This window comes from Haliotis asinina, chromosome 12 (assembly GCF_037392515.1).
Source record: "Haliotis asinina isolate JCU_RB_2024 chromosome 12, JCU_Hal_asi_v2, whole genome shotgun sequence".
NCBI lineage: Eukaryota > Metazoa > Mollusca > Gastropoda > Lepetellida > Haliotidae > Haliotis > Haliotis asinina.
In genome coordinates, this window is record NC_090291.1 from 11177772 (window position 1) to 11198482 (window position 20711).

At 38.8% G+C, this 20711-nt stretch overlaps 1 protein-coding gene across 1 annotated transcript in view; it reads right to left on the minus strand.

The window, feature by feature from the left end:
• The window catches only part of LOC137257845 (zinc finger protein ZFAT-like), a 34270-nt gene extending 19976 nt beyond the window's left edge, over positions 1-14294 (minus strand). Inside the window, exons 1-11 of the mRNA XM_067795326.1 lie at positions 14192-14294; positions 9193-9354; positions 8049-8237; positions 7562-7633; positions 6936-7031; positions 6063-6194; positions 5859-5948; positions 4765-5151; positions 3961-4156; positions 2123-2907; positions 561-983 (exon numbers count right to left, since the gene is read on the minus strand). Of these exons, the coding sequence (XP_067651427.1) occupies positions 561-983; positions 2123-2907; positions 3961-4156; positions 4765-5151; positions 5859-5948; positions 6063-6194; positions 6936-7031; positions 7562-7633; positions 8049-8237; positions 9193-9346 (2524 nt within the window). The 5' untranslated portion in view covers positions 9347-9354; positions 14192-14294. The remainder of the gene's footprint in view (positions 1-560; positions 984-2122; positions 2908-3960; positions 4157-4764; positions 5152-5858; positions 5949-6062; positions 6195-6935; positions 7032-7561; positions 7634-8048; positions 8238-9192; positions 9355-14191) is intronic.
• Between the last annotated feature and the right edge of the window lie 6417 nt (positions 14295-20711).

The following is a 20711-nucleotide window of genomic DNA, read 5'->3' on the forward strand; positions in this document are numbered from 1 at the left end:
TACACGGAATAAATGGCTTTGGCAAGCAAGCTCATCAAGTTCTCATTTATTAAATGTTCAGCTCCTTTAACACTGCGTTCAAGGCAAACTAGAAAACTAAGCTTCAGCACGTTTTTCCTTTGCATATGATTGGTCTTATTCTTAGTTAAAGAAACCACAGAATTTTCAGTGCCATAAATCTAGTTTCACAAATACAGTGGAAGCTGTTAAAAGCGGCATCTGTCTTATCCAGCAAATTGTCAATACCGGAATAAAATCCAAGTCCCTTCTGTGGCTTGTACATTTATCATCAGCCCCGCAATCTGGCACATTGTCTAAAGCAGATTATTTCCTCAGTCCCAATGAGTGCTGGATTAGACAGCTTCCACTGTAGTTTGACATTAATATTTTATCTATTTTATTTAAATATATGAATTTTAGCTGATCAGCTACTGATGCTTTCTGCAGACACGGGCAAAGTATTGGCCTCTGAGTAAGTGCAGATAACTCCCTGTAGTGGATAAGTCATATTCCACATTCATAAGAAAAGGACTCAAGTGAACATCACCCAGAGATCTAACCTGTATGTGTGCGCAGATGCGGTTCATAATCTGCTTTGTTGTAGAACAATCGGCCACAGTATTCACATTCCTCACAGCCGAATGTTTCCCTCATCTTGTGGAATATCTCCATAGACATTTCTCTGTAGCCGAGCCTCTTCACGATGCTCACAATGGTCTTGTCCTTGTCGTCCTGGGGCTCATTCAACTCACTCGTGTCATTTTCGTCCATAGTTTCATCTGCCTCGTCTATAGTTTCAGTTTCTTCCTGCACATCCATCGCTTCGTCTACTTCAGCTCCAGGTTTTCCAGGTTCCTTCACAGTTTCGTTCACTTCTTCAGAGTTGTCACCTTGTTTATTTTTGTCCAGTTCATTCTCTTCTGTTAACCCTTCTGTCAAAGACTTGCTACTTTCTTTAGTTCCTGTTTCGTTTGCTTTGTGAGCTGAAATAAGAGATGAACAGCTTGTCAAAGCAGCTCCTACAGAAATAACCTGCTTCCATGCCCACTGTTAACTAGAGCTGTTTGGGACAACCATCAATCCTCTTGTAAGAACTAAAATACTGGTCGGTAGTTTCCTCTGCCAACCCAATAATGCATGCTACTAAATGAGGATCACATGTCTTAATGCAATAAGGAATGCACATCAATGATAAGCACATTGATAAGCATAAATGACCTTGTCCAGTTTCATTAAATCTAAAACAAATACTCAATGAGAGCAGGTTCAAATACAACCTCAACTTTTTACTGTGAATACATTTAGGGTTACTATGTCAAGAATTCTGAATCTCCATACATATTCCATTACTGTGTACGTCAGAATTAAGAAAACACTATTTAGTCTAACATTTGATTGTACTACATATTACGTTGAAATATCAGGCTTTTATACAAAGCAGAAATGTTAAAATAGTTGAAAAATGCATAGAATAGACTCAGAAACATATTGTAGTGATGAAATGAGTTGGGTTTTATGCAGCTTTTAGTATTATTCCAGCAATGAGCTTTACATATTGCACCCATGTGGGGATTCAAACCCAGGTCTTAGGCATGACAAGCACACACTTAACCACTAGGCTACCCCACTGTATGAAATATATTGGATCCTGAGGAAGGTGTTTACAGTGACCAAGTGAGTTTAGTTTTACACCGCACTCAGCAATATCCCAGCCTTATGGTGGCTGTCTGTACATAACTGAGTCTGGACCAGACAATCCTGTGATCAACAGCATGAACATTGATCTGCGCAAGTGAGAACGAATGACATGTGTCAACCATGTCAACTAGCCTCACCATCCGATCCTTTTAGTTGTCTCTTATGACAAGCAGAGTCGCCTTTTATCGCAAGCATGTGTGCTGAAGACCTATTCTACCTTGGATCTTCACCGCTCCGAAGAAGGTGTTTACAAGCTGCTCTTTGCAATATTCCAGCGATATCACAACCAGGGACAGCAGAAATGGGCTTCACACCATGTCCATGGCGGGCATCTCGTCAGTAACACAACCAGATGTTTTAAGGCGTTAAGCTACCTCCAAATTACATGTTAAGGACAAGCAGTACTGGCTTTGCCTGATCCTACCTTCTTTATCGTGCCCATCCATCTCTACATCCTCCCCCAGACCTGACATAGGTAGTCCAGTATCCATTGGTTCTGTGCCTTCATCTGCAGCAGTATTCAACTGATGACTGTCTCCCTGGACACTGTCCTTCACCTGGTGGGAGTTCAGCACTTGCTCCGACTGACCACACTCCTTGTTCACAGTATCCATAATTTCATCCTTACCCAGCTGGTTGTTGTCACTGATCAGGGACCCTTCTGTATTTAGAACTGTTTCCGAGTTTGATGTCTTATCCCCTTCTTTCTGCTCAGATTCATTTTCTAAAGTTTCAACACATGCTTTCTTCAAACTTGTGCTCGACAATTCCTCAGGAAGATTAATAAACTCTTTTTCAGTTGCATCAAATGATTCATCAGGTTCTGGCAAATACAAGCTATTATTGATGCTCTGCTCAAACAAGTTCTCCCACTGGTTGGGATCATCCTTCAAGTGGACACTGGTCAAGTGGTCAATGAGGCGAACAGTGCTGAGGAACTTCTCATCACACAATGAGCAACAGTAGATGACTCGATGCTTAAGATAATGCTTCTCCAGGTATGTCCGTCTGCTGGCAGTGTAATCACACAACTGGCAATGCTGTATGTTTGGGATGTCCTTGATGTCATGAATAAACAGATGTCGATCTCGATCAATCTTCTTCTTGAACTTTCGGTTACACACATGACACTGGTGGATGACTGTTGCACCCCTGGCTTGTCTCCCTTGGAGAAATGTCTGCAGATACTCCCTCCCCTTGGCTGAAAATCTGTAAGTAGATGCAATTCCATAAAACCATGTTGCTGCATTTGTAATAATGGAGTTTAACAGTTTCCTATGATTGTTATAAACATTGCGCACACATATAGTAAATCCGCAATGTCAAAATGGATTATTGCCCCAGGTACTTCAAAAGCCAGAACAGTGAACAGAAGCAAAATGCCAGCATTGATCAACCATTTTAACTTAGCATCTCAGGTTGAAAAGTCATATTAACTATCACCATAGGTTTCAAAAGATTACTAAGGTCAGAATACCTCATCTGTCAATTACCAGATTTTGATAAATGTATTACATGTATTTCCTGAGTGTAACTTCAAATTTCAAAGCATTTAAATGAGCAACAATTCCTTTTGCTGTTGAATTTAGTTCTTTCTGCTGTTGATTATGAAAGAAATATTGTGTTTGTGAAACATGACAACAGAACTACAACCATCTAAGTTTAATTGGATATTACTTACAGAAGTACAGTGCTGTCTAACATTAAGTGATGTTGAGTGGGGTTTAATGTAGCTGTTAACAGTATTACAGTATATATCAATATATCAAGTTAAAGGAGGAGGATGCCCATGTGATGCAGGTCTCGGACATTTATCACTGCAATGAAACCCACAATTTGGGATCAATGGGATTTGAACCCAGGAGTACATCTTCTGAAATGCCCATGGGATGCAATACTTCTTTGGGAACTGTGAGACCTTAGACCACTGGGACACCTCTATTGTCAGCCATACATGAAGTGAGTGAATTCAGTTTTATGCATGTTAGCAACGTTCCAACAATAACACAGCAAGGGACACCAGAAATGTGATTCACACATTGTACCCATGTGAGGAATCGACCACTAGGCTACGCCACTAACATAAAGTGAGTGAGTCAAGTTCAGTTTTATGCCGTGTCAGCAATGCTCTGGCAATATCTCAATATCAAACCAAGTGGGGAATCGAACCTGGATCTTTGGTGTGACGAGCTAATGCCTTAGCCACTAGGTTACCCCAATGCCCTACTGTCAGATGGAAAGTATTTGTGGCATATGACTTACTTGTGGTACTTCCTGACATGATTGATAAGTGACTTGAGCGTGTTGTAGTCCTTCTTGCACATCTGACACTGTTTGCGTACATTGCTGTGAGTGGCCTCATGTTCCAGTAGGTGACTCTTGTTGACTGTCCGAAACGAACACTTACTGCAGTTATAGAACTGACCAGTGTGTTTCCGCATGTGTGTGTAAAGATTACCTGCATCAAGGAATCAGTGAGTGAGTGTGTCAGCTGAACTAAAGCTGCCATTATCAATATTCCCACGAATCGGGCTTCACCCATTGTACAAGTCAAAGCTTCTGAAGCCTCAAACATAAGTTATTGATCTGACATGATACAGGCAAGTAACTTATACACTAATACTTCAGAAATAATTCTTGAGCATGTCTCTCCATTATAAGCTTACAGACTGACACACACGGTTGTCAATTCACAAATAATTTCTAATGTTTGCATTTTATGAAAATATTGCTGAAATAAAGAAATTGAAAAGGCATCATAGCAACACAATCAGTAATTTGCTCATAGATCTTTCATTTGAGTAAACCACAGACAACAAATCCTTTGGATAACATCACATATCTTCTTTTTAATATATTGAACAAAAATTATGAAGATTAGATGGTATTTTTGAAAAGTATATATTGAGCACAAAATTTCTTAAAAATATCACCGAAACTATTCTTTATCCCTATAACCTTTTCTGTTTGATAATGTAAAACTATTCAGTTAAGCTGTTTCCCCAGAATAAATCCAAGTAATAAAAACTAATGACAGGAAAGTACTAATATTATGCCTGCACATACCTTTTGAGTTTGAAGCATACGAGCACTTGAAGCATTTGAAGGGTTTGAGATCTGTGTGGATAAGACAGTGAAGTCTCATGTGAGACAATGTCTTGAACACCTTGTCACAGATGTTACAGCTGTACAGCGACAGAGATGTGGACATGTTCCGCACCGAACTTGCATTCTCATTCAGGTCTTGTTCAATCATGTGAATCTTGAACATCTGATCCACACTACTGAGGTCCACGTTTAGGTTTGTCTCAAATGCTACTTTTTCCTCAAGGGTACGGAAAACTGGGATGTCATCAATCTCGTCTGTGGGTTTCTCCGTGCTGTAGTTGTAGGCATCACCGTCTGGGTCAGCACTGACTAGAACATTGTCAAACTTCTTGGCCCGTTGCTCATCTAATAACACAGACAATGCTTTGAAAATGTTGGAACAGCAAATATTGCAGGATAGTACAAATGAATAAATTATAAATGAGGTCATTATGGCAAAAGATCTCTACAAAATTTACATTTACACATTCTTCAGGAAGTTGTTTCCACAGAAAATATTTGATTTATACACGTATGCCTTGAAAATCGTTATTAGTATGTCTGCTAACAATTTCCATGGGATAATTAGCTCAGAATCAACCAATCACATTTCATCCTATTTCAGCTCTTGAAACTGCTTGTGCTAGAAGTCAAAGTTACATTCTGCCTATGTGGAAATAATTTAAACTGGTATTCAAATATTGAATGGAAATAGAGATAATTGTTATCGAAATAAATAATCCAGGTGTCAGCTTGTAATTTTCAATGAATTGAACCGAATCGATGCAGCCCTAATTATTACACAAATCCTTGCTTCAGTAATTACAATGAACAGTTTTGTTGTTTTGAAACCTAGTTTTCCAAGTCTGTATTGGGTAACCAGAAAACTATTCATTCCACAAAATGGAATATGACAGGAATATATATGCCTGATTCAAAAGATACAGGACAATACCAAACACCATTAACAAAATTTAAAAATCCCAAATCTTAGATTAGAATCACTGATAAATCACTGGACAGTATGTGTTCTGACTACCATCCTTAAAGCTGTGTTTCTATTGTCTACACACCTGCAATGATGAGGTCGCTGGGAGCCGAGTACTCCTCTGCATCCTCCACTTCCTCTGCTCCGACATCCTCCAGGTCATCAGATTCATCACCTGCAGACACACACCGCTATCAGAAGACAACAGACTACAACAGAAACTTTGGATGAAAGACTGAAATTTTAGAAGATGAACATGTCTTTGGATGTGCAAGATCAAGGACAGTACCTGAATCTAGCTTGACATCTTTACTGGTGATGATGACATAGTCAGATGATGCCAGACACTTGTGGGTGTTGAAGAAACGCTCCTTGGTGAATGCCCTCTTGCAGCGCACACAGTGAAACTTGCCATCTTTGGCTGAAACACAAACTGAAGGTATATTGGCAGCCTGAAACTGAACGATAACATAACAACATCTGAATATCTCTAAGAACTGACTTTAAGTGTTTTTGTATTTAAGGAGGGACAAACAGGAACACTATTAAGCATACAATATACATCTGTGACATCGTTCAGTCCATGATGGAAAACAGATTCTAGTATCAGACAATCCAAAAGCATTAGTCCACTGGATGGTATATCACATGGTTTCCAAATAATGGACTCGTACACAATCATAGCCAATCGTATACCACAGAATCTCTTCCTACATAACATCCCAAGAATGAAAAGAATAGAAACTAATGATTGCTTGTTTATGAGTGAGTGATGTGTTGCTGAACGCTTCTTGAAACAGTATTCCATAGACATGTCAGCTTCATTTGCAAAGAAAGTCTGAAGTTCTGATTGAGTGAGTGAGCGAGCTGAGTCTTCCACTGCACTCAGCAATATTTCAGCTCTATGTCAGCGGTCTGTAAATGACAGAGTTTGAACCAGACAACTGTATATAATGACATCTGTCAACCCGGTCAGCGAGCCTTACCACCCAACCATGGGTTACTGAAGATCAATTTTACTAGGATCTTCATGGGTCAGAAGTTATACAGGTCTAAGACATGTCCCACTTAAGTAAACCAAGGGTACATTTTACAATATGTTGCTGACATATCAGGAGACGACTTGCCATGGGACAAAATAACAAATTCTATGACAACTCACATTTCTCAGGGAGAGGTGGTTTCCCTACTTCTTTGCTCACAGCATCAATAACCTTGTTCTTCTCTTCTCCTTTCTTTGGTCGACCTTTCCGTTTAGCTGGAAGACAACAAGTACTTGTAACATGCCGCACAATAAAAAGCAGTAGAACTTCAATGTGGCTAAAATGCACAGGATGAACAGTGGTCATTTGTTTTATGGAGGAGGCAGGCCTGAGGTATTACTTCAAATCAATAAAAAGCTTATTTATGAGGCCTATCATTTGCTACTACACCAAGATCACCAAGAAATGGTTCCACCAAGATTCATGCTCCAAGCTGCACAGATAGTAATGGCTTTCCAATATTATTCCCAACACCTTTCCATCAGATCTTTTGTGGATTTCCTATTCCAGTCAGTCATTTTTTCAATGTTGCATTTCTTGCAAACACTGTCATAACCATTTGCACTCAGTCACTAACTAAAAGCTCTCTGGCATTCAATGAATTCAAGCTACAGTCAAAATCCTCACCAATACACACATATGACAAGTTTTATGATTATTTCCCAGTATGAAAAATAATACCCAATCAGTTGGTCAAACAATCCCTGATCATTGAAGGTTGACTCAAGTAAAATATTGGCTCTACCTTTGACATCAGTCTGAGTGACAGGTTGACGACATGCGCAGTCAGCAGTGTATTGAGTTGTCACAACACCTGCTGTAATGAAAGTGAGACCAGCTTTGAACAGGTATCAAGGTACTAATATGAATTACTAAGATTTGTAACTTATTTAATTCTTTTTCCGATATCAGTTCCGTGATTTGAGTTTTATGCCGCATTCAGCAGTTTTTCTGCTGTATGGCAGCGGTCTGTAATTATCGAGTCTGGACCAGATAATCCAGTGATAAAGAGCATGATAAAAAATCTATGCCATTGGGAATGGTGACATGTCAGCCAAGTCAGCAAGGATGACCACACGATCCTGTTCTCTCATGAGCAGCATGGGTTACTAATGACTGATTCTAACCTGGATCTTCACAGGTCCAATATCTGTTAGAACATCTGTCTTAAGAGGAACATAACATCTAATGTTGACAACACAAATCTGTGTTACAGAAAGTTGATAACATACGTGCTTCTGTGGTAGGGGTGCAGGTAGCCTTGTCCGTGACAGCTTGTGTGACCAGGGACTGCCCCTCATCCAAGATAATCAGAGTGGGTGTGCCATTCTCATCAATGTGTTCCCCTGTTTCGACACTAATGCCCTGGTCGATGGTGTCACTGAACAGGTTGAGGGTGGTCGTCCCATCTCCAGCTGTATCTACACATACGATGGACAGATTCAAGATTACGTGTATTATAAATCCAAAGGCATGTTCAAATCTTAATGGCATGGTTAAATGTTCTCAATTTTAGTATTTTGACTGTTTGCTGTTTAAAGTCAGCTTTAACACTTTAGCTATAATATGGTGGTCTGTAAACAGTCCTGTCTGGACTTGACAAACCAATGACTGAAAACATGAGCATCACCACAACCTATAACCCTGATCTTTATGAGTGCTTCTATGCTATGATTACATGATGCCATTTAGAAAGCAGTCAAGTGCAACATGTCGTACTGGCTGAACGGGTTAGGCGGTTAACTTTGTGTGTTGGCGACTAGGTGCCTGAATCTGAGGGTGCGAGATCGAATCCCGGATGGGACTCAACCGAAAAAAAGTACTAGAATTTGTATCTTACTAATCCCAAATACGACATATGTTGCTTCTATGCTATTTTAGCAATATATCAGTAAAGTTTCAGCAATACTATGACCGAAGTCAACAGACATTGGCTTCACATATTTTACCCGTTTGGAATTGAACTTGGTTCTTTGGACTGACAAGTGAGCACTTTAAACTGATCTTCATAAGGATACTTAGGTATCAAAGGTAAAAGAAGAAGACCAAAGAAGAAGACACAGCCATCAATATCCTCATCATTACCTCCAATTTCATTCTAAGTCAAACTTCTTGCCATGGAAACACGCAAATTTTTAATTGAGAAAACCCAAACTACCAAAAGGCACTAATACACCACCAGATCTATCTATGTGCCTAGTTTGGTGATGAAATATTGAATGGTTTTAAAAGGTTCTGCTCCAGAAATGATAGATGTGCACAGACGGACGGATGGACAGACAGGGTGCATCTTAATACCCACCGCAAAACGTGTTGCTGGGGATAATAAATGCACAACTTTATTTGTAAACTGTGATTCTATTCTTGGCCCCTCACCTGTGTATTCAGTTATCTCCCCTGATCCATTGACATGCACCTGTATGACTTCTGGCTGCTGCGGTTCACACCCTTCCCCCTTGTGGCGCATAAACAGCTCGATCTCATTGAAGGCACCCTGGCAGGTACCGCAGATGAAGGTGTCCATTGGCATTGCTCATCCTGGAAAAGTGAGTGAGTGAGTAGGTGAGTCAGGTGAATGGGCTGGAGTTGAGTGAATGAGTGTGTGAGCTGCCTGATGAGTGGAGTTTGAGTGTGCAGGTGAGTTGATTAGTGATTGAGAGGGTGAGTGAATGTGTAAGCGAGTTGATTGGTGATTGAGAGTGAGTGAATGAGTGTAGGTGAGTTGATTGGTGATTGAGAGGGTGAGTGAATGTGTGTGTGTGAGTTGATTGGTGATTGAGAGGGAGTGAATGTGTGTAGGTGAGGGGATTGGTGAGTGATTGTGAGAAATTTGACTTGTGAGTGATCGTAAATGAGTGTGTAGGTGAGATGACTGGTGACAGAGAGTGAAAGGTGAGTAGGTGAGTTATATAGCACTGCCACTACATAAGTGATTGAATGAATGAAATTTTATGAATGAATGAGTGTGTGCGTGAGTTGACTGATGAATGAACTGAATGTGAATGAATATGTTTCTTAACTGCTTTCAGCTACATTCCAACAAAACCATGACAAGATACACAAGATATGAGCTTCACACATCATTTCCACGTAAGGATTCAACCCCTTCTGACATGGAGAGTGAACGTTTAGCCACTGAATGAGTATCTCAAGTATCGATCAGTAGGAATGTTTTTCTTAACACAATTTCCTGTCACATGCCATAGTTCCAGAATCTGTAGCAAGTGCTGTCATTTTCATTGTCACACCATGAGCTCATATCAGAGCTCTAGTTTGGTATAAAATCATATTGATATATTTTATGATATAAGTATCTGCATTGTCTTGTTTGTTGTATAACACTGAACTCGGCAATATTTCAGCTATATGGCAGTGGTCTGTATTCTAAAACTGACAGAATCTGGACCAGACAAGGCAGTCAGTGGTCAGCTACTACATCAACATCAGTCAACCAAGTCAGCGAGCTTGACCACCTGATCCTGTTAGTTGCCTGGTTGCTGAAGACCAATTTTAACCTGCATCATCAGGTAAGCATCTTTATTATGATATATTAGAGGTGGATAGACTGACTCTGATTGGCACTGATTGTACATGTAGTCTGGTCAGTTATTGCCATTTTGTAGTCATGGTTACAGGTAATTTTAGTTGTACACCACTCTCAGCAACACTCCAGCTGTATGGTGGCGGTCTTTGAATAAGAGTCTGGACCAGACAATCCAGTGACCAACAAGAAGATCACTGATGAAGGCAATAAGGATACAAAGACCTAGGTCAAACAAGTCAGCTAGTCTGACCACCAATCCCATTAGCCACCTCCTAATACAAGCATTGGTTACTGAAGATCAGTTCTAACAGATCCACAGGAGTGGCTGCAGAATAGACAATTCAAGGAAAAAAAATCACTTCAATGCCGTTTTGTCTATCAATTTCTAATATTGTAAAACAAATTCATGTGGATTTCATTTGTTGATTTTAAGCAAAATACTACAAACAACGACAAAAAAAATGTAACTTGTAAAACATTTAGTTCTAATGACCTCCTGGTGTTCAGGCCATCATGTATACATACAAACTTGGAACAAAAAGCAAGCTTCAGCTCAACTGAGTATTGGCCAAGAGGTACTAATGACAGCGATCTTACACATTTCGTAAATTACGACTAAAGATACCGTTAATCAAACTGAAAAGGATGCATGGGGTAATTACTGAAGTGTTACACAATCATTTGTTAAAATTGTTCCAGTCTCAGCCTTGTCTGCCTCACAGTGGCTCCAAATTAAATTCCCTTCCATCCATCCCTACTGTTATGCAAGAGCACCAAATGACTGAGTGAGTTAGGTTTTATCAGCTGTTAGCAATATTCCAGCAACATCACGGCAAGGGACACCAGAAATGGGCAAATGGGCTTCACATATTGTACCCATGTAAGGATTCGAACCTGGGTCCTCAATGTGCAGTGTTCATGAATGGTGTTTCAAAGTAACAGGACATTGGGTCCTGCAAGTTTCAGATGTCTGTCTGCCCCACTGAAAATTCACAGGACCCACAGAATACAATTAAACACACGTTTCAGATTTAACATTTCTCATAATTAGCATTGAAATTGTTAACATTATATAATGACAAACATTGTAAACATAGATTTATAAACAGTGAACAAGTGTCACATGCCACAAATAACAACTTCAGACAAAGTTATTGTGATATATTCAGTCTGACACTAGGGCCAGCAGGTTGGGGACTTCTGTCTGACCGTTGGCAAATCTGCCAGATTTGTCAGAGGGTCAGACACTATTCGTGAACACTGAATGTGATGAGCCAATGCTTTAACCATTAGGCCACCTAACCGAACCGACACAGAATGAAGCTAGTCTGGCTATTCACATGAATCTCCCACCTCCTCTTGCCTCCTTTTCTGTGAAATGAAATTCTTTGTTTTCATCAAGATCATATATTTTCAGAAATGAAGCACTAGTTGAGTGCCCACCAAATCCCCAAAGAGGTGTAACTTTAATTGATGCAGTTATATCTATTAAATATGTATATGTTTGGTCTTTGATAATGGAAAACATTTACTATGCTTGGTTTTAGGATGCAACACTTTTTCAGATGACAGTGTTTGCTAGTGCCATAATTTGGGGTGAAATAGTATGCTCTTACCATGGCATGGTGCGTATTGCAGAACAAGGTGTTCAGTTTGTTTTCAGTGTTCTTGTTATGTTTTGTACGAATCTGTGCAGAAATAAAATTATGAATATGTAGTCCAAATGTTTAGTGCTTGATATGTTTATCATTTCAAAATATATTGTTTCTACACGTTGCTGTTTCAAGGTACTTTTTGAAAACTAAGTACATCAGAATCTATACGTGCATGCAAAATGTTGTTAGCATGTTTTGTAGATTGTTTTTGCGTGAAAAATGCAGATGTCTGTGTTAAAAAGAACACTTGTTCTGTTTCACTTCGGAATAAGGGATATAATCATAATCAGAAAACTGAAAAGCACCAAACCTATTTTGGACAAAATAAGTTTGGGATATTAGTATTTTTATGACTGCTATTTTATCTGGGTCTATGAATAAATAAATCATTCTTCATAATTTCAAAATTTACAAATATCCTAAACTATTTTTTTCCAGCACAGAGTGAGTTTGACAAAATGATTCAATTCTTAGAAATCTTCAAAAACTGAAAATACCAAATTTTGGGACTGCACAATGGTATACCTAAACTGAAGTCAAAATACATCAAGCTAAAGAACTCTGTTATAAGCTTAAGAAAAGTTTTCCAGTTGTTCAAAAGAATAGCAAGATAATTTTGGATGTTTCTGAAAATGCAAAAGGCAAGGATAACTTAGTGTTGAGTTTCAATGTATCACGCTGTTCATTCAGTATACATACTACCATGGTTTGTGTGCTTAATATTCATGAAGAGGTTGTATGTAGCAATGTACTCAAGGATGAGACCATTCTGTTTCGGTGATTGGCACTGATGCAGAGAGGTATTTGACTGCAATGTACAAGCATTAAGTGACAAATATTTTGCAATGCTAAATATCACGAGTAATCAAGCGAACAGGAAATACAAAATTAATTTTTTGCTGTTTTGGATTGAGGAATATAGGTCCTGCTGTTCAAGGTACCAAGCATGCTTTTGTAGGGAGTTTAAGCCACATATATCTAGTTTCCGTGTGATTTACAACCTCCCAGTACAAAAAAAAAACAACAACTGGGGAACTTGTTACCCTCAATAGTTTGTGTTGTCACAAAATTCCCATGATTTTCAATTGTAGAGAATTATCAAGTTGTCTCAAACATCAGATTGATACATCACATCATTTTACACATTTTAATCAGCTCAGTTGTGGCATTTTAATTAATTCAAACAGTCAGTTTCAAACAGCTCAAATTCAGAGATGATAGACAACTAAACAAGACCTGGGATTTGCATTGACAGTAAATATTTTCACTTGACTGTATAGATATAACTGAAGTATGGAAACCAGTGATTTCAAAGAGATCAAATTCAGAGATGATATGCAACTGGATTGAGTTCCTTCCGTTCATCCATATTCTTTCATCTGCAGATTAACGGAGGTAACATTAAATGCTTCAACACTGTATAACTGTTCTTAATTTGGAGGCTTTTAGTTATTTTTTGTGTGTCCTTAGGTAACTGTTGTGTTAGATTTTGTTAACAATACTAGAATATATTCTAGAATAGAATCCCAAACATTATTTGGGAAGGGGAAACAGGAGGAACTCTTGCCCGCAATAAAACAAGACATGGAATTTTCACTGACTGTAAAATTTAAATTTTTACTTGATTTAGTCTTTAATTTTAATAGACTTGATTAGCAGAAGTGTTGAATTAATCACTTGAAAGTGCATATTAACATTTAAAGATGTAGTTGTTTAACATTGAGTCAGAAAGTTGGAAACAATGACATTCATCAAGAGCTCACATGTTTTTTCACATGCTGTCATTGCTCAGACACTCTGACCACAAGACCTAACTCAGCTTAGTCATTTCATGCAAAGCTGCATACAAAATTAGTCAAGCTCAACCGCCCATCGTACACACTTTCAGTTCAATACTTCATACTCCTACAGTCAACCCTAACTTGGCATAACCAAAACTGAACACAATGTATTAATGAGCTGTAATTTATCGTGAAAATTGCGTGTGGTGGAATATGCGACTGGGAGTAGTTTCATGGTCTACTCTCCCCTGTCGAGCTAGCAGATTCGAAACAGTCGATTTCAAACAGCTCAAATTCAGAGATGATACGCAACTAAACAAGACAAGGGATTCGCAATGAATGTAAATATTTTCATGAAAATTGTCCGCTTAGTTCTACATATCATAACAGCTTACCAGAGACTACATAACAGCTTCCATTGAAGAAAATTAAACTATCATTGCTGACTTGTATCAGTCGGCGGCTACAAAATGGCGGCCGCTGTGATGTCACGTCCGTGAAGGAAAAACTTCTGTAAGGCACGAGTTATTTCCCTTAGATCACTTGGATACGCGCTCTGACTAACGGCAACAACCACTGTGTATCTTCTCTTTCCGTTTTACAAACGCGTTTGACTATCTGAAGTTCTGTGTGTCACCTTTTGACAATGCATACGTTTTTGTTAATGAAACCTACATATACATAAGGCTAAATCTTAGAAACATACGAACTTGAGAAAATGTTAAATTGATATATCCATTTATTTTTAGGAAACAACATGTATATTAGGCTGCATAAAAAAATATTTAAATGTTTCTCGGGCACATTTTTTTCAAAAGTGACGAGGGCGTTAGGGCTTTGTTTTGTAATGTTTGATAGAAAAAAAGTGACAAGGGAGGAACACATTTTAATTTTTTCTCTCTAAGAAATACAGTTTGGAAAGTTCTGCACGCGTTAATGTGTCACAGATTCAGTCACCCTCGTTCTTACAGACACTCATTCTTATAGTGGACAAATGGATAATCGTGACGCGGCAAAGTCAAAATTATTTTTCCAAATGGCAGTAAAAATTGTTACGCGCACAAATAAAAGTGACGCGCTGATGCCCCAGACACACTTCACTTTTTTTATTCAGCCTTGTGGTTAGAAACAGGAATGTATGTGACATTTAGATATGGTCAAATACAATCATCAGCAAATTTGCAGCTATTCGCAGCGAATTCTTGAATGATAGATATGCATTTAACTATGAAATTAAATGCTTTGAATTTGCTTTTTAGTTAATCTTTCTTTTTCAAAACACAGCATAACACGCGCGCGCGCGCGCACACACACACACACACATTGTTTCTATGGGTATTTTCTGAAACTTTTCCTGCAGTTTAAAACCTTTGTGGCAAAAATGCGATAAAAGCTATGTTTTGTAACGATAGCGATAACTTACTCAAGTGAGTATGAAATCTACAAGCTGAATACACCGTGGCCTTGGACTTTATATCCACAACAGCGTTTTATGCCATAAGTATATATGGAAATATATAGATTGAATCAAATTCGATTTATCGATTTTTGTAACCAATTTAGGTTGATTACCTAAAAACGAATTCAACATTTGCTGCTCAGCTCCGAACATGATCAGTGAAGGTATGATTTCAGATAACCAAAATGTTACAATGTAAATGTACTATGAAGCATATCCCTTTGTCTTGCAATACGTCACCAACAACAATGTATTTCTCCTCTTTTAGCTCTTTTTTACCAATGAATATCCGTGAAACATATCAAGGAAACGAAGTCTTATTATCTTCAGTTGGTTGACTGGTTGTTTAACGCCATACTAAAGCCACGTAATATTCCTGCTATATGGCGGCGGTATGTAGATAATCGCTTCTGGAGCAGGCAATCCAGTGATCAGCACCGCGAGCATCGATATACACAGCTTGAATACGATGCCATCTGTCAGCCAATTCAGTCAGCCTGACCATCATTCCTGTTAATCGAAAATGGGGGTTGCTGAAGACCAGCTCTAACCTGGATCTTCCAGGGAAAAAAACAAAGACCCCCCCAAAAAAAAACAAAAAAAAACAAAAAACAAAAACAAACAAAAAAAAACAACAACAAAAAACAACAACAAAAAACCCCAAAAAACAAACAAAAACAAACAAAAACAAAACAAAACAACAACAACAAAAAACAAACAAACAACCCCCCCAAAACCCCCCCCCCCAAAAAAAACCCAAAAAAATCCCAATACTACCAGGTTTAATAACTTCTGCAAAACGTAGACATAATTGACAATTAAAGGTTAAAAATTAATTCACCATATATTTGCCTAAGTCTGCATCAATAAACCAAGACCAAAATCATCGAAACTAAATGGTAAAACATGAGGAATCAATACTCTTTATACTTCTAATTATGTTTTCTCTGCAATTGTCTATAATAATCAGTCTGTTGACGAAACTCTGTTTTTACAGATGGTCAGTATTTTTAACGAATATGTATTGATTATTTGAAGTCTGACCGAAAAAAAAACTCAAAAGGAGAGGTTTTATTATGTACAGTGGAGTTAGACAAGGATGACAGTTGAGTCCCTTATTGTTTATGTGGATCGTAAATAAACATGGACATGAAGTATACCAGAAATGTGAGCTCTGAATTCAGTTTCGTAAGACATAGACATGGCGTTAATAACATTGTTATGGCGTTGCTATGCTACAACAAAACTAAAGTTTTCTAATCATTACAATATTTTGTTTGTGTCTATGTAAGTGTATGTGAGCACGTGCATGTATACTTGCGTGTCCGTATGTATCACTGTTCTTTTAATTCCAGTAAAATGACTGCGGACTAGGTAATCATCTCTGAACCAACCCAGTGAGTGACATTATGATCAAACTACTCAGTCAGGGTACCCTGACGCGCCATGGACACAGTTACCAGCCCCAACCTCACATATTTGACTCATTCGCTATGATATAATATATATTAAAACGTGTTTTATTTCACTAACCATCTTAATTAGCAATCGTTTTAAACACGTATTTAGATTTACATCATAAACATAATATGTTAAGTGGTAGTGTTAAACATTGCTGAACAGTGGTATTACATCGTTTAAGGAACAGTGGGGTAGCCTAGTGGTTAAGGAGTTCGCTCGTGACGCTTAAGACCCGGGTTCGATTCCCCACATGGGCAAAATGTGTGAAGGCCATTTCTGGTGTTCCCCGCCGTGATGTTGCTGGAATATTTCTAAAAGCAGCCTAAAAGTTAAACTGAATTCACTCACTCACTATTACATCGTTTCTTTTAAGATACTGCTGTAGACAGTTGTTTGCTTGTTGCTATGTTTAGTAGTGCAGTCATGACTGATCAGGAAGTTTCTCGAACATGCGGACTATGTAGTCCAGTATAGTCTGAACAACTGCGTTAAAGAAAGTTTCATAACTTTATTTCTATCATCACTATTTCTATAAACATACTGTCATTGTACTTATAATTTCGGGGAGGTGGGGTAGTCTATAAGTTTAAGCGTTCGCTAGTCATGCTGAAGGTCTGGTTTCGATTCCCCACATGGTGCAATGAATGATGACCATATCATGTGTGGTACCACCAGCTGAGATATTGCTGATATATCGCTGAAATATTGCTAAAATAGAAGTAAAACTGAGCTCATTGATTTCCTTATACCTTCGTTACATTAATTAATTAATACTGCTGTGATAATTTGCAAACCGGTTATATTTTATAACACATCTGTTGATTACACATTTCTTTATTGTGTAGTCTTAGCTTCAACTATTGGAGCCGTGGCAATTTACATTTGTAAGAAGGCTATACAGCGTACCTCATTTGGACTACCAACTGTCAAACTTCCATTTTTCCAAGAAGCCGCCGTGGCTGAATGGGTCAGATCGCGGTTGAATCCCTAACATAAAAGGACTGTCCTGTATCTTTGCCTTCTTGCTAGATGTTACTGGCCATCACCGAGGCATGATGAGATCTATAGTCAGTTTGGCTCAAAAGCGAATCGATGAGTTGTAATGTCACTAGAAAACTAATAAGCATAACATACTCAGTGAAACGCGGATCATAATCAAAACATCATACCAACTCTGTGAGATTTTTGCAGAATTTTTGTCCTAATAATGAACAAGTTGTTAAACAAACTATCATTAAAATATTGACACAGTTCACTGTTTATTGCGAGGGAAGAGTGCAGAGAAAGGCACAGCCAGATGTTTGAGAAGCACGTGCACAGGTACCGAGAAAGTTAATTTTTATTCAATAACCTGTACTGTCTCCATGCTTTCTCGAACACCTGGCTAAGGGCTATGAAGTATTATGGTCGTTGTCATATTCTGTCATTAACCTGACGAAGGGACAAGAAGTAGCCCACCAACGCCGTGTTGTAACTATTAAAGAAGTTGCAAATCCATACCTTTCGTTGTCATGTCATCTACTAACTTCCAAATGCCAATCAAACATCTAAGTGCCAATGATGCATGTCATCATATCTAAACTGTGTATATGGTTGCGGGTGATATCCATCACTCAGGCCTTGCTACCTTGCTACCTTGCTACCTTGCTACCTTCAGAAGCAGTCACAAAAACATGGCCAATCCACAGGTGCATGCATAGGATCGCCGCAAATACCAGGGGCTCCTTTCACGAAGCAACCTTTACTAAGTTTAACCTTAACTCCCATTCTTTAACCTTGCACTAAGGTCATCTAGTTACTTACGATCACCTTAGTGCTTCGTGAAAAGGGGTCCCAGATCTGTAGCTGACTAAGGGCGGTGGGGTACCCTAGTGATAAAAGCATTCGCTCGTCACGCTGAAGATCCGGGTTCGGTTCCCACATGGTTTCAATGTGTAAATTCCATTTCTGATGCTCGCTGCCGTCATATTGCTGGAATATGAATATGGCGTAAAACTAAAAATCACCCACTGTAGCCTATTCAAATATCGGACTTTACTGTAGGTTTGCGATAATGGCAGAATGCTCAACCGATATCATTCTGTAACTTCTATCATTTTATACTCAAGCTGTAGAGGGCGCGCTGTGTGAACAAGACAATCCAGGTGTTGCTGGCCAGGACACTGTATTGGTCGTAATGTTCTACTCTGGCTTCAGAAAATAGTCTTGCCTGAATCATCTGCCGCAGTTGCAAACTACATTGTACTTATCTGTAAACAACAATGGTTTGCTCTTGTTGTTCTTTAACGCCACACTCAGTAACATTCCAGCTGTGTGGCATCGGTCTGTAAATCGGCCTGGGCCAGACAATCCAGCAATCAACAGCATGAGCATCGGTTTGGGCAATTGGGCTACGATGACATGTCAGAGATTGTGATCACCAAATCCCATTAGTCGCCTCATCTAGTCGACAAACATGAGTTAATTCTAACCCAGAGCCGTTGCTAACTTTTCTAAGTAAGGGGGTCACCATGTACGTTAAAACAGACTTATACCAACAGTTTGATGCATAAAATTAACAGCAAAAGGAGGAATAGAGGGGCAACTGCCACCCACCCCCACCTTCCCCCCACCCACCCACCCACAACCCCCGACTTCCCTAAACCAGGATCTCCACGTGTAAATATAACACTGACATGTTTAGTTTTGGGTTTGAAATCAATTTCTCTCAACTTCTCAATTAATTTCTCTCAATTTCTCAATTTAGATGAACAGGTAAACTGTCCAAGCATTGAAGACATAACACGTGATCTGCCACAATCGGATCCATATGGGTTTGCCTAATGGGCTTACAAATAAAACGAACAAAGTGTCTTCTACATCATGTTTATATGTTGCCTAGCAATGAGTCTTTTGTATTAACGGGGATTTGTCCCTAATAATATTTATTGAACGGAGGCGATCTAAATGTAGCTGAAACACTCATCGTGGTATTGGACGCAAGAAAAGAAAAACTAACATAAATCCAATCACACGCCAGAAACAAGTACTGACCTAATTTCCTAATGTGTATTTACGTATTGTGTATACATAAACCCTGCGTTATGTGAAATGTACACATTGTGTATGTTGAAACCTCGGAATTGACGGATGTTGGATAAATTCCACATTAAATGCTTTAAGTCATAGTAAAATGTTACCATTCATTTTCTGTAGAACGGTATTCATGTGAATCCTCAGAACTGAGGGGCATACACGACGTCTCCTGCCATGATATCATACTACAATTGTTTTCCATCTTTTTAAAAAATAAATGACGTCTTAACTTACCGTAAGTGAGAATAAGATATTTTAACAAGTGCATTCAAAAGCTGTGCAAAGGTTTCTGGGACTTAGTTTTCAACCAATATAGAGACAGTAAATGCTTCGTTTCGTATTACAGTGTGTAAAACGTGTGTAAGACTAGAACGACTTTAACCTGACCTTTAACAGCTCTCCTGTTATGTTGTTCCAGATAAAGGAAATGTGGTCAGAATGGGCCTATACAAATCGATATACAATGGAAGCTGTCAGAACCGGCATCTGTCGAGTCCGGCAAGTTGTCAACACCAGCATATAATCTCAGTCTAACCCGTGGCTTGTATACATATCATCAGCTCCATAATTCGGCACATTGTCTAAACTGGATTATTTCTTCAGTACCAGTGAGTAGTTAGGCAACTTCCACTGTACACTGTATACTTCCGTATACTTGTGTTTGGGCGTTTGAATCAAACATGGCCATGAACCAAGTCATGGTTTCTTTGTGTAGTACTGAGACGCATCAATTAAAGTTTCAGCGTTAAACGCTCTGTTATAAACATCAAAAACACGTCACGAAAATGAAACCAGGAATCAAAGCATAACTGTCAAGCTGGTTTAATTATTGCAAAGGACACTACAGCTAGCTTCACTGCGGTACAATGGTACAGACAATGTTTCAAGCAAAGTTTTAAAGGGCACCATCGTACTGTACC